This window comes from Pecten maximus, chromosome 19 (genome assembly GCF_902652985.1).
Source record: "Pecten maximus chromosome 19, xPecMax1.1, whole genome shotgun sequence".
In the NCBI taxonomy this organism is placed as follows: domain Eukaryota; kingdom Metazoa; phylum Mollusca; class Bivalvia; order Pectinida; family Pectinidae; genus Pecten; species Pecten maximus.
Genome location: NC_047033.1, coordinates 8497569 through 8522104, shown reverse-complemented (window position 1 = coordinate 8522104; position 24536 = coordinate 8497569). Strand labels below are relative to the sequence as shown.

Sequence of the window (24536 nt, the reverse complement as noted above, 5' to 3'; positions counted from 1 at the left end):
GTTGGTTAACTACCGTAAAGCTGAATCATAAAATCAATCTAATTACATGTATGAAACAAATAAAAGGAAAGAATGAAATCAAGCAAATCAAGCAAACTGGTTTTATTTACATTTAAATTGCTTTATATTTCCGTTCAAATTTTATTAAATCGATCTATCAATATTTACCGCCTTTGAATATATGCTTAATTTAACAATATCTGGCAATGGTTTAAAAGCTCAGCATAATCAACATAATACCGGTAAACTGGATGTAAAACAACAGTTTCAATAAAAATAATATGCACATTTATATGATATACTTAGTCACCTCGAGTTATCTCAGGTTTTTGACATCATGATTACGAGGTAAGACTGTATATCCAATGTAAACCTGCTTCCGCTTTACAATCACAATCTTATTTGTGTAACCATACAACGAATATTAATCCTATACGCATTACACAAGAATGTAAGCACATATGTTATATATAAGATTATCATACAATATCATCTAATTTATAAAGTAAAAATCAGAATGATTAGATAATGTGACCTATTTTTGGCTATTGGTTATTTTTTTCAATTGGTTTTATTTTCAACATAGCAATGCATCATTGAAGAAAAATTATTAAATTTCGTCAAAATTGGGCCAATCTGGAAATGGATCCTCCACTTTACCTCAACATTACTCGAAATGGTATCTGAATTGACCTTAATCTCGTGTCATATCATGACCATCTAACTGCAGAATATTTGTATACAAAAAAATGAAACATATCGATGATAGTCACAAAAGTGCTAAATTGGCACCCTACATTTTTAATTTACTGCTAATTTACCTACCTGAGAAACTGATATGGACATAATTTTTATTAAGAAGCAGGTTAATATACCGCTAATTAATACGACTATGTTTATAAATATATTCATAAATTACATCGTTACATATGAAACTGATTCAGTACGTAACGTATTACTTAATATCCTGCTAGATAACATCACGGCTTTTATTCAAGGTAATCGATGAATTGATGTCTATTGACGTCACAAGAGATAAGAGCAAAAGGTCGTAAACCCTACAGACGTGACCAATATCTGTTGTATAATGCGAAATAACGTGCTTATATTTATTTGTGTTAATTCATATATCAGACATAAAAACATCTAAGCTAAAACGGTTGAGACAAAAATAATATGACTCGAATATAATTGCTAGTATAGATTTCAGATATACATAAATGTGTTTTGAAAATGCATATGAAATGATTACTAATGGTTTCATCTATTTGCGAAACGAGTATTGCATTTGAAGCTGCAATTTCAATGTGAAAGAAACATGCTATATACATATTATGTAGTAGAGAAATATACAATAACGCAAGTAAAGGTTTGCACAGAAGACACATGATATTAACACCTTTCAAAACGAGTTCAGATTTAGATACTGTAGAAGCGATATTAATTTAACAACATCAATCAGCTGCTTCGTCCTTCTAGGGCCCGTCAGTGATGTTTTGTAAATGAAGGCCTAGAGTGTTGATAATAGGAGGCGATCAAAATCAAAAGAAATACCAGGACCGGATGTGGAGGTGCAAACGACCCACCATTAATGTTTCATTTAAAACAGTCACTTCTCCATGAATTAGGGCACATCTTACAGGATCAGTTTTATGTCATCCTCAAAGACTGCTAAGAGCAACATCAGAATAAATCCCAGAAGTAGTCCAATGTTTAGGGAGAAAAACATTTTGATGTTTGTATAACAATTGAAATAGCTGACCAACTCTGGCATCTGAAAAAGCACATTTCCCTCATACATATTATTGGATAACATCCAAATGGTTTCTGAGATCACTGATCTGATATAGTATTATAAGATAAACAAAATATATTTTCTTTTTTTTTCGACAGTAATGTTTATATCATTTGATATTTAGAGTCGTAACGTGTATATTACAGATACTATAAATCTAAGTGATCAATGTATTCTACGAATTTCGAATAATATGCATTTCTACACAATGCAACGATCTGTATGCTTTTTTAAGGTGCAGTTTATGTGGTAACCGATGACACATAGATGTAGACCAGTTGCTGACGGAAAAATCTTACTTTGAACGTACAGTATATAACGATATGTCATGGATACCTACCAAAGTAGAGAGAGCGACATACATAAACATGCCAGCCCCGAACGATAGGATCCATAAGCGTGCCTCCTCGTTTGATCCTATGGACACACCAATGTATAGTCCAATGAAAGCTGTGAGGCTGGAGACGAAGTTTAGAAAGAGGGCCTTCTTTACCGACATTCCTGTTGACAATAGAACTGCGAAGTCTCCTGGTGAAATAATTGTTTACCAATTAGCCTGATTGATAAACTTTTTTTCTCTAATATAAGTCCAATCTAATATCTAAAGTGCGTAACAAAGACAAACGTTGCGGGTATTACCCATTATATAAATATCGAGAAAAAAGTTCGTGTCCATGTAGATTTGGATATATAAAAAAAAAGCAAACAAAATTTAACGACAAACTTCCTAGCACTTTCACAGCTTTTGTTGCTCGTCAGGAATTTTTTTTTTTTTTGAAAGGACAATTTGAATTTATATGTCAATAAGCATATCCATGACTGTGCTGGTGACCAATTCAATGTAGTAACTTTATATCAACTACATTCATCTGATACTTTTTTATTGGAGGAAAAAGAGGACCAGCTAATGAAATTATTAAAACCTAGTCTCAAAAGACCATTGTAAAAAAAGCGCAACTTTATAAACTTGTTTTGTGAATGAATGTACATTGCGACTTCACGTAATCAAGTTATCCCTGAAATTAGACGACAGAACTTAAAATTAATTATAAGAGTTCGAATTATTATCATTAGGCTGTGTATCTATTGAACACCTGAAATGCCACTGTGTATACATAGGTACATATATCATGTATACTATATATGATGAAGTTTGCACAATTTTAATGTCAGCATAATATCATTGTTTGCATCAGTTGTCAGGTGAAATTAGAATAAGACATCGGCACTCTTTTATAGTCTCGCCAGTGTGTTTTGACCGAATGTACAACAGCTTCATACTATTTTGAAAGTCGTATGTATCATTTCGACAACCTTTGTTTATATGTTGTAGATATCAACCAAGAATTGTTGCAGTCACTTTTAGTTTTAGCAGTACATAGAAAGTGTTAGGTTTGTGAAAATACTCTTACGTTTTATATTTTTTCCCTGGAGAGTATTAACATTATAGTCGCGTTAAGTTATTGGTAAAATAATAAGATATTGCAGATATCAAAGCCTGAAAAGTAACTCTGGTTTTAGAGGTAAAATTGGAACGTGTTGACAGATTTGTGATGAGCTGGATTTTCTTAAGTCAAACATTGTTATAGTAGCACGTGCAGTCGCCACGTACACATTTGGTATGATGAATAGGAGGCTCTCTTGACGGAGAGACAGACTAACACGAGACGGAGACTGAGACAAATCAAATGGAGAGTGAGACCAAATCTAGGTCAGCATACTTTCGTCACAGATACATGCCATAACTATGGAGTTAGAGAAAGGATTGTAATTTCGATCATTAAATAAAAATTGAAACACTTCTTTTCTGATTTTAAGTCATGTTTCCTTGTGGAACCCCGTCGAGACAATTGGGAGATAAAGAGGTAATACTATTATAGGACTGTGCATTATTCCTCATTCCCAAATCAAATTTCAACTAAAATTAAAAACACTGGGACTTTTGCACGACCACAAAAATTTACCAGGGTATAAAGAATAAAGCCCTTTCGGAAATTTGAGAATGAAATGTTTTTTTAGCATTCAGGAAACACACGTGGAACTGTTGCCTAACAATCCTCTTATTTTCTTGACATTGTTAAACAATTATTCATATTTGCCGAAAGTTGACATGACGATTTCCTGCATTCCTTGCCAGAGAAATAGCAATCATGACAAACCGATATTCCATACAGAGGTTTATTTTATTAAAGCAATACGTGTCAAGCGGAGAAAAAGAGTTATTACGGGAGCTGTGTGATGAAATAAATTATTGACAAAACAGAAGTTCCATATTACCTAATTCATGTGGAAGTTCATGACAAAATACGGCGAGAGATGTCGACAGACCTTCTGTTAAACTCTCTGCGAACGACGCACCTATAGCCATGCCGTCAGCGAAATTATGTACCATCTCACCTATCAGGACCATCCACTTCAAGGAACCAGATTCTGGGCACAATTAAATCAATATTAATTGACAACTACTGCAATTGAAATTGACATTAATGTCATTTACACAGCACTTTGATGATATCATTTATATTTCAATTTGAAAGCAATGCAACGAACTTTTTGAAGAGTACGACAAACGTGTTATCATTTTATGTAATATCTTCTTTTATCTTTGAAACTTACTACATTTAATTTCATTCTAAAATAAAACATATACTGGATGTGAATCGCATAAAAAGACATGAGTAAAATTATAAGCACAACTTAGCAACATATACATTAAAACGGAATCGCCACAATGTTTAAAAGAGAAAAAAAATCTTTCCAACCATTTTTTTTCCAATCAAGATATACCCCAAACTAAAAAAACGTACACTGTAATAGATAAATATTGTTTTTGCAATCATTAAATCTTATCTAAAAGCCAAAAATTATCTATGTTTATGTACAAGCAACATTGTCCATAATCTACCAGTATCATACACTGAACATTGTTTTTGTTTAACGTCCTATTAACAGCCAGGGTCCTTTAATGACCCTGGTTGTTAATAGGACGTTAAATAAAAACAACAAAACTAACAATAGATAATTAAAATATCGTGAAAACAGGGATAACAAAACGTATTTAAAAACTCGTTAGCGTTTGCAATGAACGATCTAGTAGGGGATGCGGATGTTTCGTCGACAAAGTAATTGATTTGAAATTAGTAACCATTTGTTGTGCCTACTATACACACATTGCGTTGTCAACAAACGCCATACATTAAGGAATTTGCAATCAGTTATCTCCAGGGTTAGTTTCAAGCACATTAGAACCAAAAGAAATATTGATATAGAATATCAACTTAATTCCTTGTATATAATTATGTACATCCTTATCATAACGACGGATTTGATAATCAAGAAACAGTTCGTATCGTACAACATGATCAGTAAAATGACTTTACTTCGCTGTTTTGGTTCCTCTTCTGGCTGGGCTTCTGCACTGTTTGTTGACACCTTCTGCCAGAGACGGTTTTTGTTCTTCAACAAAAGATTTCATTTCAATTAATTTAATACTGAACCTTCCACTGAGACCACGGAACCTTTAAAGTGTTCTTCGCCTTGTAAGATCGCCGCCCTGTAAGATCGCGCAAACACAGGTGAGGATATTTCAATACATACATATATATTAATATTGCCTTGCTCAACTGTAGCTGCCTCACAATATTGACAATATTATGTACAATTTATCTAATGCATTTCCGCAATGTAAGGTTTTGCGACAACGATAGCATGTATAACCGATCATTACAGTGTAATATGAAATGTTTATTGTAATGTATGCCATTAATTGATCGACATCAATCAAGTTATACGCTTTTTTTTCAATGGTTAAACAACTAACTGCTTACATCCGATTAAATATAGATACGATTTACAACACAACCTTACAGTACAATTGGTGCAATATGTATGTCCGTTTGTACTTATATTAATTAGTAGTTGGTGACCATCTCACTGAACAACATATAGGAGGCATAATGCATGTAATGCAGAGCAAATAGGGTAAAGTGTTTTGCCCAAGGACAAAATCACAACAGCAGAGACCGGCCCGATTTTTATCTTCCCGAGAAACAGAAAACCGACATGGGTAATTATAGGAGCGTCGAACTACGCAACTCTGATAATCACCTGAGATTACGTGGCCGGTGCTGTAAACGACTGAGCTATTAAGGCCCCAGTAGAATCTAGACTCTGTACAATAGTTAGTAAGGTAATAAGACAGCGTCTCACCTCTGTCTTCGGCGTCCTCAAGTTGTTCTTTGTAAGGTCTATTAGCTGTATGTCACTTACTGCTGACGTTGCCGACGTACAAGACTGTGTATCCCTGGTGTCTCTAGATATCTATAAATTATCATATAGACACGTTATAATTTGTCTTGCACCAAAGATGCATCTCAGGTAATTGATTGAATACAATAGAGTCTTTTTCATCTATCAATTCCTGATAAAACTGATCTATATAAATGCCAAATTACTGGGACCTTGGAGAGAAAAATGTGCCATCCTACATTATAGTTTCGATAGAAGCAGCAACACTTCAGTTAAATGCTTATTCCGTATGGACAAACACAATAATATCATTTTAAAAGCAGATGATCTGTTAAGATATGAAATGACAACTTTCTGTCGCGGATTTGTAGAAGTGATGAAGTTCTGTGTATTCATAAGTTCTGTCGTAATCCGCCGACTGTTTGTTTGCACCGTACACGTCTAAATATCGTGCCAGCGAATTGCATCCCTTATTGTGATTTTAGGTGAACAGTGGTAATGTTGTATATCACGTTGTGTTCATCGAGCAGTATGTCGTTGCGTGGTTACTCTATAGTGTGTTTTGTATTGGCAATTACATAATCTGTACGTCTGATCAGTTTGGCGTGTGTTTCTTTGTCCTTGGTCCGGTGTTCACTAGTACCATTTGCGGAAGATTTTATGAGAGTAGGCGTTCTCTTGATTTCATATGTGTTATATGTTAATTTGAATTCTTATGCAATTTGTCTAAATAAGTTTAGATGATTATGTTTATATCATAAATAATAATTAGTCATTAATCAATGTATATCTACATAGGATCTACAATATTTCCTCAAAAATACATAGGTCTCTTTTCATTGATACAATATAACAATATAATTTGCCATAAATGAAGAAAGAAAAAACAGAAAAGCTAAATGTCTTTTCCCTGAATATAACGCGGGAAATGCGATTTTTGTATGTTGGTAATCAGTAGGGAATCATTATCCGCCATTAATAATGAGATGACTGAAAGCAATTGTCATTATATCCTTGCCTTCGACTATGACCGTGGAAACAAAACATTGAGAAGTATTTTAAAGTTATTTATTACCATAAGAGTCGCTTCCTGAAATATATATTCATATGAATATCGTAGATTTTATGACTCTCAGAAAACCCTACATAATCAAACAATAATCTGGTATGTTCAACATATTTTTCTGTTCTTATTTTTGTTGTTTCTTTATTATTTTTTTCGTCACACTCATTTCTTGTTCATTTGGTATATCCTGATGGGCTTAATTTGATTGATGTATGGACAACATTTTGTGTATAATGAAATGGGCAGTTTAATAATGTCAAGATTTATATGAGAAAAAATATCTGAAGTAAAACATGAAGATGGTATTTATATCAGATTATCAATAAGGTAAAATATAACAACAAACATCAAGGAACGATAGTTTCACCGTTCACAAAATTGAATCATACATTAAAACATGGCATCGTACCTCAATGTCCATTTCAGCGTCGTTTTTGTGATTATGTGAATGCTTGAAGAACAGTTCCAGTAGGAAGAAACAGTACACACTAACCAAGGCACCGCATACCTTGTACAAGTTATCTCCGTCACCATGGGATCCATCGTGTCCCGAATGGTGACCCTGTGCAAGGACCTATAGTGAAGAGGCAGAATTATAGTAACTGTCATTAGTTTTACCAATGCTGCAAATAAAACATCATTTTCGATCGATTATAATCAAAGAATCTGTCAAGCTATCGGTTTCCATGAATGCAAATTATATTACAACATCATACAATATATGCAATTACGGTGGGTGTCGTCGATAAAGGTGAAGACGCGTGCCCTTTCGGAACTCCTGTTCTATCTTATTATGATTGTACCTGTTTAAGAGTCGCCATGCAAACCTCTATATTTTGTTCATATATTGCTCCTCGTTTTGACGATTTTGAGTTAGAATTCGTTAGGTTTCATTACCATGTCCGTATTGCCTGTTGTTTGTTGTTATAGAGGTCAGCAACTAGTACTAATAGGATATACGGATATAAGTGGTATTCAAATGAAGGCTGTTTGTTACTCTGTATATCTTACCACATACCTACTGCGGTATATAATAAATAAAAATCGACCAAATGAACAAAAATCCATTTTTCGATTTTAATAAACACGTTTCAACAGTATATGATAAATTGGTGTCTAGAAGTGTCCACGTTGACGACACAATGCAGGAACTGTATAGAAAGCTATGCTTCACCTACGTGGGGTAAAAGATGGATGATAGCGTCGCCAAGGAGACAGCCAACCGAAAGAGCTAACAGACCTGACATGACGTACATCCGGTTTATACTGTGAGCACACTTGACGAATAACGCCCCGGCCAAAGAGCACAGGCTGATGATAAAAACACATAGTGTGCTTAATCCGTATTCTGTGAAGACAAGTAAAATGTACACTTTCATAATATCTACAAATGTCAGAAGTCATTCTTTCTGCCTAAGTTCAGAATTTATTTGATATTAAATCTTTCTTGTAGTTTTTATTTATCACAGCTGGATGTGGATGTGGACAAAGCGTATGTTACAGTGCTTCAGATTTATAACGACGAATATAATATTATATTTATATTTATATTATTATTATATACTGTAGATTGTCTATAATATGTATTTCCACATTGTTAATGTATCAAATTGTATATTCTAATTGCAGTTAAACGTTATTAATCTAAAAATATTTTGAATATGTCTGACGGGAGATTAATGACTTTGATATTGTATCAGTTGTTGTTTGTTCAAGAGAATCAACGTACATGTATTTGGGGCGCTGTCAATTCTATAACAATGTGAAAAATGTATTGTTCCTAAATTTGTACTCTACAAATAATTACCTTGAAAAAAGTGGATTAATGAAATTCAAGATATCACGAGTATTTTAGGTAACCTGATATATTTTGTAGACCATTTTTTCTGTCAGAGCTAAATATTCAAATCAATATGGGTGTTCGAGTTATAACAATTCGATATAACGAAGTTTATATAATGCATTTTCATTTTACCATTTAAGTAACCTGTCTTTATGTTTGTTTGAATGAAATGACCTACTTTCAATTGGTGTCGTGTGTTGCTGTACTCCAGACTCGTTCACACATGGGCCGCTTGCCAGCTGCTGAAGTATGACCGGACACATATCCAGAAATGCTGTCATAGTGATGTCCTCTCTTAGACGGAACATACTTCGCATATCCTCCTTACGTAAACATGGCTGTATGGTAAAGTTATTAAAATAAAACATTTGAAAAACAAATTTAACACAGTTTAAAAGATTGTAAATTACAAATGACCAGTAAAGTATATGTACATTGAGGTGTTACTGCACGATATTGTAGTATCAAATTTAGGATCGACAGGTCGTTTCGTTTACACTATAAAAATATATACACGAAAGTGATAAATAGTGCGCTAGTCTATTCGGCTACTCTGTGAGTATTCTTCACTGTAGGGTTTTTTACAGTTAGTTGTCATTTAATAAACATATATCTCATGATGTGAGTACTGCAAAGTAAGTATTATAGATAATTAGGCTACATACCAATAAAGAAAACCCACTTATCAATCTGAGTTTTACATCTCTAAAACAAAGAGTGGAGCTGACGTCGACGTGGTAATATGAAATCCCCTTGCTATCTGCAAACTGTTATTTGAACACTCAAATGTCTATCGGAATTAATTTTGGATTGTCCGTCCTATTTATATAAATGGGTCAAGAAGGAGTGATAGAGTGAAAAAAAATAAAAATCGTGTATGTTAAGATAACTTGATAACGCAAAATAGTTACCATGGCTTTCCACGTTGATGATTCTACGTTAACATAATGTTGATATGCCTCTAGGGTACGTCTTCTCTTCGCCTCGCATGTCATGTTCATTTGAGAATCTTTACCATGAGTATGCATAACTTTGCTATGGTGGTCGTGTTTGTGATTACTATGAACGTGATCGTGGCCTGAAACTGGCTTTTTACCCTCCATAAGTCGCTTTAACCCTGAAAAGAAATTATCATAGATACTGATAATTACTGGTCTTTACAGTATTACGAATATCTAGGATGACGTATCAATAACATATATCATAATGCAAAATTAAAGCATTTATTGAATTCCGTGAGCGTAATGGTTTTTTTTTAGTCAAATTGATTTTTTTCTTGGACTGACTGAAAATAGCCTTCTTTGGTGGTTTAAGTACAATGCAATTGATATATATTCTATTCCTTACCATCTGAGTGCATCACACCCTTCTCTCCATACTTATCGAATATATCATGCAAAAATGATACAGGGCAGGGCATGTCGTGTTCCTGTAGTTTATAGCCTGAAATATACATTATTTACATGCATGTTAGATAAAACGTAATTTAGATAACGCAGGAACAATGATTCAATAGCCTGTTTATATAATGATGCATATCATATAACCTTTTGTCAGATTATCTTATCCATAAATCATACCCGTGCTAATATTCATATGCATTACAAAATGTAATAAAAAACGAAATAATGATTTTGCGGAAGCTCTTCAGCGCTAAAATATTGTTATCATGATTAAGGACAAACCCTGGTAATATGAATTACGCATAAGAATGTAATCAAACAAATTAAATTCTTGTTAATATATTAATACTTAATGCAATGACACTTTCCATCGGCGGAAAGGCAACACTTTATTTACCAAACTTGATATAAAAAGTTATATCTGAACTGTTAATGGGATTTCATATGTTAAGTTTGGTTTGCGTTTCCTCAGGAAAATGAGAAACGAACCGGCCTGTGATCTCGTGGCTGTGTCATTGGGCAAGACACCTCCATTGTGCTGGATGGTATATTACCGGACTCCCGTATGTTGTTCATAAAGGTAGTCACCATCTACTACAAGGATAACCCGTCTAAAATAACCTTGACTGTTCACGGAGCGGTAAACCCAACAAACAAACAAATCCCCGCAAAGAATAGATTTGAATTTATCAAAAACAACTAATTAAAGCGGAATCGATACCTTTGATCACTGCAACTGCTATTGCTGTGAAGGAACTTTGAATATGTTCTCTCTGTGTCGTGTGGAGACGTCTTGCGTTTGACCTTTTCTCGTCTGTGATAAGACATTTTGAATGGTGATCAGGTGGTATTCGTTCGTCTGGTGTCTGTTGATGGGCTGGTGGTATTCGATGGATGTCTACTATTTGTGATGTTCGTGATGGATGCTGAGTCGGCATTGATGTTAGAAGTGGTGTCGACGATCTTCTTGTTGGCAGAGATGATTGACGAGTTGATGGTTTTCTTTGATTATGTGGCCGTATTGAGTGATGGTGCGCGTGGTGATTTTTTTGATGTCCAGAAGGCGACTGTGTAGCAAACTGGTTTGAGGAAAGTGTTGGCTTGTGGTGTCTGTGATGCGTGGGTATGCCATTGTCTCTATCAGCCGTACTGATATTGTGAACCTCATTTTCATATTTATTTTTCATTTCATGGCTATTTCCGTTGGCGCTATACACGTTCTGACCTCCTCCAATATTTATGAAATTTCTCGAAGGGTTCATACTAGATGTTGCCTCTTTGCTGTTCATGTCACTCGCTTTATTTGTAAGATGTCCAATTTGAGGAATACTATTTGACAAAATAGTAGTTTCATATACCGGTGTGTCTGTGGTTGTAGAGACATTTTCTTTTTCGTTTAAGTTTCGTGATCTGAATTCGTGATCTGGGTATAAGTCTATCGGTACCGGATCCACAGTCAGATCAGGCTTTGTCCTTTTCTCTAGCGGGTTAACATGATTTTGTGAAGACGGCGGATGGCCATGATGTGAAGGTGGTTGATCGCCATGATGTGAAGATGGTTGGTCGCCATGATGTAAAGGTTGTGTGTCGCCATGATGTGAGGGTGGTGGGTCGCCATGATGTGAAGATGGTTGGTCGCCATGATGTAAAGGTTGTGTGTCGCCATGATGTGAGGGAAGTGGGTCGCCATGATGGGAGGGAAGTGGGTCGCCATGATGTGAAGGTGGTGGATCTCCATGAGGCGGAGGCGGGCCGATAGCGTGGTAATGGTTCCCACCATGGTGAATATCATTGCCATGACCATGAGACTTCAATTCGTTTTGTATTTCCATTAATACTGTTTTGATGTTCAGACACTGTAACATTGATCAATATAAATATATTGTATATTGTAAAAACATCATATCGATATAGTCATGAAAACGTATGTATAATCATGTCACTCAATCAATCTGTCAATAAGAGCTTAAAGGGATAGCAATAGAAAGAATAAACTATCTAGAAATCAGTTATTTTTAAACAAGAGGCCCATGTGCCTTAACGGCCATCTGACAAACACTTATAGTGGGGACACACCCCTCAATCCAGCATCATTACCATAAATTATTTATATGCAGGCAGTTATGTTTTAGATCAAATCTGGTTTTTATCCTTTTTGGCTTAAAGGAGGAGCAGCATCTTAAAGCATTCCCATTTCCCATTTTTGGGGCAAGTCCCTCTGTCCCAATGGGTCTGACAAGCCTCATTTATATCAATTAGGGATTTCCCTTCCCCAATGATGTTTCATACCCTTTGGGTCAGATGACCTAAACATTGTGAAAGAAGTATTATCTCTATTGTTGGACCAGATTGAAACGTCTTAATATCGGGAAACCGCATTTTCCGCAGGAAACTCACTTATTGGTGCAGGTGACCCCCGTACCTCATCACGCCCGATAGGGTAATTGATCCCCTGTCGACCAGATGAAAGGCGAGTGCATTACCACTACGCATTAAACGTTAAGATATGTATTTTCTTCCCCTTTATCCATAATACATGTGTTGTTTACGGCATGCATTAATGATGACATACCTGCAGTCGATTTGTATAAATCAGTCTGTCCATTTTGTCACCACTATTATGATGAACATAGTGCTGCCTTATCATCTTCAGATTGTGTTCCAACTTATGTTCTAGCAGAACGTCAACTTGGACATCGCCAGGTTGTTCAGACATAGTACATGTATAGCTTACAAAACATTCAAAGTTAATGGCAACAACCAAAATTGTGGACGCCATCACATGGAAATTTTCTTTGGAAACTTCATTTGATCTGCCGATTCTCGTGACGAAATTCTTAACATGTGATTGGCTTAAATACTGAATGGAAAAGTCGAAAAAGAGATTAATGCATTAAATTGACATAATGTATAACATGGTGGTCTTAGGTATTACTTTTTATTTCTAAATCAATTTGTTTATTAGATGATAATAATAAGTTAAGCATTCATCGAAATGACGATCATTCATTAAGTAGATGAAAAACAATAACCATTTCACTTCATGCTGATTCAGAGATGGTTGTGACGAATTTAATATCTTCGGGCATTTACAAAACTGGACACATAAATATCATAACATTTTATACTGTAAAGATATTTAACTGTATCTAAGAATGTCATGTTCCAACTTAATAGGGGAAATAGTTAGATAGACTCCGGATAAAAAATTCAAGACTCACTTCTTCATATGCTGCCGGGAGGTGGTTTACCCGAGTGTTTCCATGGTGATCGTGTAATTTCCTATGGATGATTAGCTGGTAGCGTTTTTCACAGTTCATTCGCAACAGAATGATCCTGATCATTTTATCAAGAAGTGACGAAGAATTCGATTGGGTGTTGTCAAAAGGGCGATATCCAATTGAAATATCAGGTTTCAGTTCATCAAATGTACATGACGTCCTTCTATCGGCATTTAATTGTCCAATCATGATCGCTGAGAAACCAATGTGTACTAGGAGCAACATTCTGTGAATTGATATAGGATATGCTTGACATCTCAATATTACTTTATGATTCATTATCAAACTGTTATTGGTATTAAAAATATTATTGAATTACACTTAAAATGTTTTGATTATAAATGTATATAATTTCAATGTTGTTAACGACGTATTCATTTTCTAATAAGATATGAAAACAACATGGGACACATGAAACCGCAACTCAAAATATTATAAAACGAGGAGGCACTGTACATTTGCATAGATATTTGAAAATATCAAAACCGAATAATGTAATGGGTTCCGGAAAGATAAACTTCTTCATCTATTGGATTTTTGCTTTTTCACCATACTACTCATTTTGAGAACCTGTTTTGGCTTGGATTATACCTCGATGTGTAGTTCAAATCACAAAAGGAAATAAAATAGTTTCTAATGAGATCATTATGTAGACCATAAACGATTATCAGGGTCTTCAAACAGCTGCATCTCTGAAAACATTGAATTAATATCTGTCAGTAGTCAACATCTTTCACCAAGATCAGTATAATAGGAATAGGTCCTAAATCATCGAATAAAATGGGACATGTAAACGCCGTACAAAGAAGTAGATAGGGCAAGTAGCAGGGATGCTGCTCTCCAGAAATAAAAAAAAATGTGAAAAGTTAGGGGAATTACTAGGAGATATGGGTTAAATATGTAAACAGGGCAAGCATTTGTGTTACTATCTAGAAATGGAAAATTAACACTTTGAAAACGATTGTCAAGAAATATGGAAACTTTGGGGAGAGGGAAGGAAAACGTAAATGGGCAAACACCTATTTATCTAGATATTATCTAGAAATGGAAGATATTTAATTGGAAAACAATTGTCAAGAGATACAAAAACTAGGGGCGATGGTGACAAAAAGAGAGAGGGCAAGCAGTGATGATACTATCTAACAATGGAAATGTAACTGTTGGAAAATGATTATCAAAACTATGGGAACAATAATGCACTCATTTTGAGAACGTGACATTATATTAATTTGACATCAATTTGCACATCGGGTTTCCGTGATGAAGAGAGGAGAGGAGAGTTTGAAAGTATTTCTTAATTCTGCCAATTCTGGTGTACAAGTGATTTGGTTGTAGCGATTTCTATAAAAACACAGCTGTTGCATTTTATATAATGTAGAATGCTTAGAAAAAAACTTATTTAACATTTTTGTTTTTCATAATCATATTTCGTTTGGTACCTTCAACATAATATAATGATTGTCAAAGATACTTATCAAAATATGAACTTCTATATTGGAGAATAAAATCATTTGTATACAATTTGACTTGTACAATTGTACATATATATTATGTACTGTTGTCAACATCCACATGCCTTCTCATTGTCAAATAATTATTGAAATTAATTAATTTCTTTAGAATTCAACACCGGAAGTAAATATGAATCAATAGATATTATTATAAAGATACAATATTATATTCCCATTATGGTGGAGCAATGTGAAAATTCCAAACACCAACTGTTAAAATGTCACCTACCTGCAATATGGGAGTGCCATGCTTGTCTTATCGCCAAACAATGACATACTGGTTCCCATTCCAATGTTATCTCTGTATACGTGACCGAGATGTTAAACAGTTATGTGAATGAATTTTTGATTGCTCTCTGGCCGTTATCGCGTGATCAAGTCGTTACTTATATAAAAAATGTATAATATAGATAAGGATTATGTTATACTGGTACATTTTAGCGAATGTGAACGAATTGTTGGTAGTTATTCAAATTTGTTATGTAAATTATGTTCCATTATCCTTTTGTTGGGGAGCAGTCCTTTCAATGCTATTCCTTATTTCAATTTCTCGGTGTCTTATTTACCTGATGACTTTCAGATGTACAATTGTATGTATGCTATTTGTTGTTGATATAAATCCTGTACTAAATATTCATAAAACATGGTAGTTATTTTTCGTACAAAATATTATCAAGGGTAAAGCAACTGAGGTCTTAACGGGGGGATATAAGTGTGGAAATTTGAGACGTCTTGTTGCAAGTTAAATACTAGTAGGTAAGTGTGCTATTTATTTTACGATTACCCGAAAGGTACAATTTATGTATGAACAAAGCACTGGCCCATTTATTAAATAGGTCCACCCTAGGCTTAATAATCAGATTCGTAACGAAATGTCAGTAACCCTATGCAATCTATTCACTAGTTTCGTCCATTATTTGTTATTTCGGCTTCTGTTTTTCCTGAGAAGGGGTTCGGAGATATAAACCGGAATACATAGGTACCGGTAGTAGACATGGGAAAGGTTTTCCATAAACATGTGTCTGAAGCTCGACGTGATATTGATATAATTAGAATGGATCGTGAACATTACCTCACAACAACAGCTACATAGTTTACGCTTTGTAAATAACCAAATTATGTATTCAGAAATTGAATGAATCAGTATTTTTGTCTTATTATAAGGTCAAACGTTTTAAGTAGAGTAGTATTAATTGGATGATTGTTTAAAGACATGGATGGGTAGTATTTCAAAATGTTAATTGAAACATAAATGCAAAATATGCCAACTAATCAATAACATGGTATTGTATAGTGGTTTTGTCTTTCTAAGAACCTGCAGTAATGCTAGGGACCTTAACATATGGAAATTCATAAGATGATTTAGTAAGATATCATCAGGCCTAAAAGTTGAAGAAAAAGAACACCAATGAAGTTTGCAAATCTCAGGGAATGAAGTACATATTAAAATATTCCCGCGTTTCGTAGTAAAGCGGGAATAGTTTGTCTTGTTCGACACGTACTGGCTAGTGTAGCACGTGCTGTGTGCTATTGCGTTTCGCAGTAAATGCGGGTTGGGGTCATTTCTAGCCGTCGTCCCGCACTGAGCGGTCATACCATTTTTTGTTTTTTGTTTTGGCTAATTGTAGGTTCATAACGGCCAGTGTCTGTGTGTCTGTATTGCACAGGAGGATCTAACATAGGTTCCAATGTTACCCCTGAGGATAACTTGCAGTGGGAAGTAGTTAGTCTGAACTCTCCCTTGCCATTGGACGCAGGTTTCCGGAAATGTATCCGGTTTTTCCTGAGCGAGCAGGTTGATCTCGGTGAAGGGGATTTTTTTACTCCTGAAAAATGTAATCGTATTATAGTAGTGGCCTTCTTTGTCCTTATCACTTGTATAATCACTGTTTTTTCATGTCTGACATTAAACGCCGACCGCTATTTAAACGGCGGGCTAGACGGCAAATGGATATCTGCGTTTTTTGTTTTATGTTAAAGGCACATTTTAGTGTAGAGAAGACGAGCTTATACAATTGTAAATACGATCGGTGCGACCAAAACAATATAAGAAGCAAAGTGTTATTGTTCCACACCGAATCTGGTTGAAATTTGCTCAGTGTTACTGGTTCATGATTAGTAGTGTTAAGTTGCATAGAATCTATGATCCAATGAGTAAGCGTTCAGTTCCTTTTTTCACTATAGATTCTAATTTCATACTGGCCTGGTTAACGTTATTTCCGTCAATTCCACTCAGTGTCCGACCTTATCACAGGGAAGTTACTTCGATGCTGACAATGGTTTTAAAAATCTATAAGAAAGATTTATAGGACATAACAGCTAGAAATTTTGAAACTTTCAGAATATCGTTTCCGAAAAAAATGTTGACATGACTGGCACAATAACTTCGTTCCATATGTCAGCCTCACGAGTGATAGATATTGCAGAGTGCGAAATGTAGACCCTTCTTAAATATTTTATTCAATCTAAATCGATGTGTAGGTTAAAATTAAATTTCTTTTTCATACCATGTTAAATAATTTAAACGATACAAGATTCCCAATGGGCCTGTATCGCTCACCTGGCTCTACAGCAACTTTGTTGCTGATTGAGGTCATTTCTGCAGATAATATGCTGATTATCACTGTATTCAAATATCAGAGTAGGCTAGGTTTATCCATGTCAATGAATGTTCTAGTCCGTCATTCCAGCATACTATTGGCTTAATAGCAGGTCTCGGTAGACTCTTGGCTATCGCAAAATCATTGTTTAAAAATGTAAGCCCATTTCACCCGTGACCGTGAATGTAGGTCAAGGTAATTCATTTGAACAAACTTGGTAGCCCTTCACCCCAGCATGCTACAGACATGCCCAACATCAAGTCCTTGGGCATCTTGGTTATTGAGAAGTTATTCAAATATCTAAGCCTATTTGACCCATGTGGCCTTGAATGAAGTTAAAGGTCATTCATTTGAACAAACTTGGAAGCACTTCATCATAGTATATGCTATAGGCCCAATATCAAGTCCCTGGGCATCTTGGTTATTAAGAAGTCGGTTGAAGATTATAGCCTATATGACCTTTAGTGAAGGTCAAGGTGATTCATTTAAACAAACTTTGTAGCCCTTCACCCTAGCATGATACAGGCACAATATCAAGTCCCTGTGCATCTTGGTTATTGAGAAGATTTGTTTTTGAAGATTTAAGCTTATTTAGCCCATGTAACCTTGAATGAAGGTGAAGGTCATTCATTTAACCAAACTTGGTAGCCCTTCACCCCAGCATGCCATAGGCCCAATATCAAGTCCTTCGGCCCCTTGGTTATTGAGAAGTTGTTTTGAAGATGTTAGCCTACTTTACCCATGTGACCTTAAATGAAGGTGAAGGTCATTCATTTGAACAAACTTGGTAGCCATTCACCCAAGCATGCCACAGGCCCAATATCAAGTCCCTGGGCATCTTTGTTATTGAGAAGAAGTCGTTTGAAGATTTAGCCTATTTGACCCATGTGATCTTGAATGACGGTCAATGTCATTTATATAAAAATACATCGTAGCCGTTCACCCTAGCATGCTACAGGCCCAATATCAAGTCCCTGGACCCCTTGGTTATTGAGAAGTTTTTTTGAAGATTTAAGCCTATTTGACCTTGAATGAAGGTCAAAGTCATTCATTTGAACACACTTGGTAGCCATTAAACCCAGCATGCCACAGGCCCAATATCAAGTCCCTGGGCCCCTTGGTTATTGAAAAGAAGTTGTTTGAAGATTATAGGCTATTTGACCAATGTGACCTTGAATGAATTTCAAGGTCATTTATTTGAAAAAAATGGTATCCCTTCACTCTAGCATGCTACAGGCCCAATATCAAGTCCCTGGACCTTTTGGTTATTGAGAAGTAGTTTGAAGACCATAGCCTATTTGACCCATGTGACCTTGAGTGAAGGTCAAGGTCATTCATTTGAACAAACTTGGTAGCCATTCACCCCAAGATGCTACGGGCCTAATATCAAGTCCTTGAGCCTCTTGGTTATTGAGAAGAAGTTCTTTAAATGAAAAAGTTGACGCCGGACAGATGGACACAGACGCCACACCTTCGGGCAGATGAGCTAAAAATGCCTGTAATGAACATAAATTCCCCCACTCCAACTTGACATCCCGAAACACAGTTTGATGAGGATCACATCAGCAGCCCCTGAGAATAGGTAGTTATACTGCAGACGGGACGGACATGGATAAAACATTTTGTAAATCTTGTAAATTTATATAACGTGAAAATGTGAAAAATACAGATGGAAGTCATTCAGAGTTTTTAGGGACTGAAGAGTGTGAAAATCCAAAATGCAACTCGTTCAGAAGTGTTAGGGAGCAAAAATGTGAAAATCCAGAAGAGAGGTCGCTGTAACTTTTTGTTGTATCTTAATTTAGTTCAAAATTACTCGGAGTAAGACGAACTAGAAAGCAAGAAGTTTTGCCTGAAGTCAAAGTCATTCACTGTATCATTTTTAGTTCAAAATTACTCGAAGACTCACTAGAAGGCCTGAAATTTTGTCTTAGGTCAAAGTAATGCATTTCCAACAAGGCAAACATTTCATCAACCCTCAAATGCTTTAATAAACACTCAAAATAATATACCAAGTATAAAAAGACATTCCCAATAACAACAACAGTTTTCTAAAATATACAATAAGCATTGACCTTTCAAAACATTCAACAAGGCATAGCTAATCGGGGCATAGTCATAATGATTGCACTTCAGCCAACAAGCTATATCACATGCATGTAACAAAGCATTAATCTAGCTACACTCGCGGTAAGGTTCATATAAGGAGAATCATCAACGTAACGTTTTCGATAGGAAACATCAGTTTGTGCATTTTAGTTAACATCAAATGTTACAAATGATACAGGAAATAGTTGCGAAGTTTAATCAAATCACTGAAGACATACTTTAAGTTTGCCACCCTCAAATTCTAGCACATAACCGAATCAGAAATGACAACAGAAAATCTTGGGAAAGGCCGAAATTAACTTTTCTTGTGGCAAATATATACATTATTAGCTATTTTCTGAGAGTCAAAAAGGCTTTAATCAGCTAATCAGTTCGTATCTGCGTGTTTAAACAGATTAGCACAAGGATAAACCAGCATATGGACAATACTTGACTTTGAAAACAGTCCCTCATTGTGTCTTAGAAAAGCCCAAATCCATCAGTGCAAAAAGCTCTAAATATATTATTGCTAAAACATGTACATTTACGGAATACAAGTTTGACTAGAAATGTGATCAACTTGTCTCTGGAACTAATACTACTCCATCACCATATACACTCCAGGCACGGTCGGTTTTGATGGACCAACAATGCCACAATGAATGAAATGATCCCAGTTTTAGATGATATAATAACATTTTCCAATGTTGAAATTAAGCTGTAAACAAATCTACAGAAACTCAGCAGACAGTAACGTTTTGAGAAGCACAAAAACAACCAAATTTTATCAGAAAATGAAACAAATGGATTATTGAAAATGTGACATTAGATTAATTATCAGTCATTTACTTCAAGCAACCTCATTTTTATCAATTCTTCAACAACCCTATCTGTTAGTGAGAAGGGATATGCATTCTTTTTCAAATTCTTCACTTTCTATTATTTTGAAAAATATCAAGCATAAATCATTGGAGAAATTTGTCTTTATAAATTTCTGAGATTTTTTTTATCAAGGTCTAGTTTTTCATTTTAGGTGTAATGGGATAAAAATAGTGTGTAGTACATTGTATGATTAACGTAAGTTATCATGGGATTCCTACAAATATAGACATCTTTCAATCATACTTACAGATTAAAGTTTATCACAGGATTATGGTACAAAATCTAGGCAAATTATAATATCAATGTTCATGTCATAACAGTCACATACTTCCATACAACACCCGGCCACACACAAGTACAATCTGTTTACATTATACGTACAACATTTTGCATAATTAGGTAAATGTCATGATAGTTATTACAAAATGAAAAGTGGTATAATAGTAAAACAATTCTGAACTATCGAAAACACTTTAATATCATAATTTCGTAAAAATCGAACAGGTTCGTCAATATTGATTTAATTTTGTTCAAACTGACAGAAGGTTTATTGTATCATTATCTTCACTCAAAGGAATATCTAAAATTTTGTTGCAATTTTGAATGTACTAGCCTAAGGGAACTTTTGTATTTGATGTTAAGTTATATTACAAATGTATACATGCATACCAAAATTTGCTTTGCTGTAATATGTTTTCATTTTTTTAAGAATATAATCCAGACATCTCACACATGGCATAACACATAAGTGAAAGTGTCTACATTGTAATTCCTGAAATACAGAAACTGCTAGTTTTGCTATGGGGGAAAATATTACCAAATACTGGACATTTTCCATGATAATAAGTGTGACACACACCTCTACTGCATTACTACATGTATCAACATGTCACCGAGTTCGGTGGTCTTGTGCCATATACAATGTAGCTGTAACCACTCAACTTTTACCTAAAAAATCAGGATTGGAATCCCCGATCAGATGGGAAAGACCTCAGGTCACCTGCATGACCATCTCTGATCAGATGGGAAAGACCTCAGGTCACCTGCATGACCATCTGAGTAAGAGGTATTCAGTTTCCCCCAATCCTCATGCATCTGGGCCACCAAGAGTGATGAGTATAAGTTGATATATAGAGGATATTGAATGGTTTCCCGTTTAATATAACATATATTTCACGAGTATGACAGAATATCGATATTTTCACGAGTGCGAAGCACGATTGGAAAATATCGAAATATTCTGTCATACGAGTGAAATATGTGTTATGTTTAACGGGAAACCATTCAATTTTCTTTTTATTGCATTTCATAAACTTAAAAACAAAATTAAAAACATCAAAAAATTAATACCGTCAAAAAGTGTGGGAATCAGTAATGACGTCATCTCTTTGTGACGTTACTCCACGTCAACTTGACGCCATTTTGAAAGGACTGATCAAGGCAATATTTAAGTGTTGTCTGCTGTTATAGGAGAATCTGTGCATGAATAGCTAACGTCAAGTGGGTATTTTGTCAAAAACTAGTCTGAAAATTTCAGAAATACAGCAAAATAACCAATTTATCTATCTTTGCTTCGATTGGGAAAATCGGCAAGTTTCAACAAGGTGAATACAAAGGTCCGCTCTGATTGGTCAAAAACGGAAAACTTATATTTTCACTGCAAAATCTTATATTTTCACTGCTCATCGCTGCAGTGAAAATATAAGTTTTATTAGTTTGATAAATTTTTATATTTCACTGGCAAAAATGCAATAAAACTTGTTTTGCAATTGTATTTTAAATGAAGTTTATACTAACTTGTAATGTGCGATCAGTTCTGATTGTTATAATGATTTTGGGTGGACAGTTGGTTTACAGATTAAACTGATGCAAAATCTTACTTAAACTTTTTCAAATACAAATTTTTATGCACAAGGAAATTTCAAAGCTAAAAATATGTTATTACATGTTTTCACAGACATTAAATATTTGTATTTTCTATTAAAGCATACCCATATAGATTATCTAACAATGCTTCAAAACTTTAATAATTCAAAAGCAAAAAATATGAAAATAAAGAAAAGCTTAAGGGTCATCTATATAGCAGAATAGTGCTGAATTTCAAACACGAATAAATACCTTAAGATTTGCACAAAAAATGTCATGTAATACATGTATACCAAAATGTTTGTTTGGACATGTAGCTTCTTACAATCACCAATGATATGCTATAGATGCTACCAGTTTCTTCTGTAGAGTAACTTTGTGGTAAGATTTGGCATGGAATAATTCTAAGTCACGCAAATGATCAAACCTGAAAAATAGCCATGCTGTTATGTTCACAAGTGTCTATAGCACAGGGTAGGAGCATTTGTTTGACCGGATTTTACTGTATGTACGTATAAACACTTATTTTGTTTTGACCTTGAAATGCAAATGGCAGCTGAGAATAATATTACACAAATATGGCTTAAATGAGGCATTTCAGTTAATAACAAAACTCCTATATCGTACTTTTAAGACATCTCATCATAGTAACATGAACATTTGAATGTCAATTTGTTAAAATGGTGAGTTTGCAGCCTTTTTCAGAAATAGGCATATTTTACCCCAAACTCAACGGTTGAACATTTTTTCATAAAAGCAGTCTTCTTGCCACTTCAAGAATACTTTATATTGTCTAATAAGAGCATTTTTGATGTTTTAAATACCTCCTTATATGCCATATTTGTGTGATATCGTTCACGACCGCCATTTGCAATTCAAGTTCAAAATAAAAACAGCGTTTATACATATAATAACGTCAAAGCTGGTCAAACCAATGCTCCTATTTTGTGCTTTAGACACTTGTGAGCAAAACGACATGGCAAGTTTGTGTAATATATGGGATACAAATGAGTTAATTATGTCCCCCTGAAACATGCATTTTTCTTACGTTTTGTTGAAATTTACAAACAGCTTAACAAATTACATATCAACAGCAAGACTCAGGGTTTGCCATGATACATACTAAAAGTTCATCATGTTACTTCTATGACATTGCACCATAATAGGGATTTATAGGCCTTTAAAATGTCAATGTTTTGACTGGATTTGCTGTTTAGATGCCCCTTAAATGGACCAAACTTGTCGCCATCAATTTCTTACATTTAACCAATGATCATATCGAAGAAATAAACTGGTATTGAGGATAACATCAAAATTGGAGATACATTCCTTGAGAAGGGAAGTAACTCAAAACTAGAAATTGAGTAATATTGATATTATGCTTTTCACACTGATTTAAATTGTACTTACCAGCCCAGGGGAGAATACTGATTTATAATAGTCACTGATAGCCTAATCTTAAGTTGACAACATGTTGATGGTATGTTTAATAAATCATTTAATAATAAATTACAGAAACACAATCTAAACCTTCAAAAGGCATTTACAAAGCATGAAAAAGAAGAAAAAAACATGAAAAAGAAGAAGAGGCCCATGAACTTGAATTCTGATGTGTTTACTCAGTCTGATAGTTGAATTTTGATTTCAAACTAAGATTTAACTACCAGCCCCATATCACCAACTGGCCTAAACTGTTTGAATCAGATCTAGAGTTATTGTAAAATTGTCTTAGGTCTTATCAGTATAAGCCCTGTATACCAAGCTTCATCGAAATCTGTTCTGATTTACTCGAGTTATCACATTCCCAATGGCAAATGGTAGTAAAACTGTGAAGGGAAATAACTCTGTAAGTTACAATTGAATTGACCCAATTTTGAACTCGTACGAGATCTAATTGATATAAGGCTGCATATCAAGTTCAATCAAAATCTGTTCATATTTATAGAAGTTATT

At 34.7% G+C, this 24536-nt stretch overlaps 1 protein-coding gene across 1 annotated transcript; it reads right to left on the bottom strand.

Moving 5' to 3' along the window:
- Positions 1–87: 87 nt before the first annotated feature.
- On the bottom strand, positions 88–12219 carry LOC117317957 (zinc transporter ZIP4-like). The gene is made up of 11 exons (XM_033872925.1): positions 11077–12219; positions 10300–10395; positions 9864–10069; positions 9131–9290; positions 8288–8457; positions 7519–7683; positions 6005–6115; positions 5176–5251; positions 4073–4225; positions 2136–2323; positions 88–1774 (listed from the first exon to the last, which is right to left on the bottom strand). The coding sequence occupies exons 1-11, from the start codon at positions 12185–12187 to the stop codon at positions 1637–1639; spliced, it is 2574 nt and encodes an 857-aa protein (XP_033728816.1). The 5' UTR covers positions 12188–12219; the 3' UTR covers positions 88–1636.
- Between the last annotated feature and the right edge of the window lie 12317 nt (positions 12220–24536).

What these genes read in the sequence shown, in the direction of transcription:
- LOC117317957 (XM_033872925.1), bottom strand. Translation starts at nt 12,187, where the DNA reads ATGGAAATACAAAACGAATTGAAGTCTCATGGTCATGGCAATGATATT. An exon ending in ACACACGACACCAATTGAAA is followed by an intron (nt 8,458 to 9,130) that starts GTAGGTCATTTC and finishes TTGTCTTCACAG; the next exon opens with AATACGGATTAAGCACACTA. An exon ending in TGAGGACGCCGAAGACAGAG is followed by an intron (nt 5,252 to 6,004) that starts GTGAGACGCTGT and finishes CTTTTGTTGAAG; the next exon opens with AACAAAAACCGTCTCTGGCA.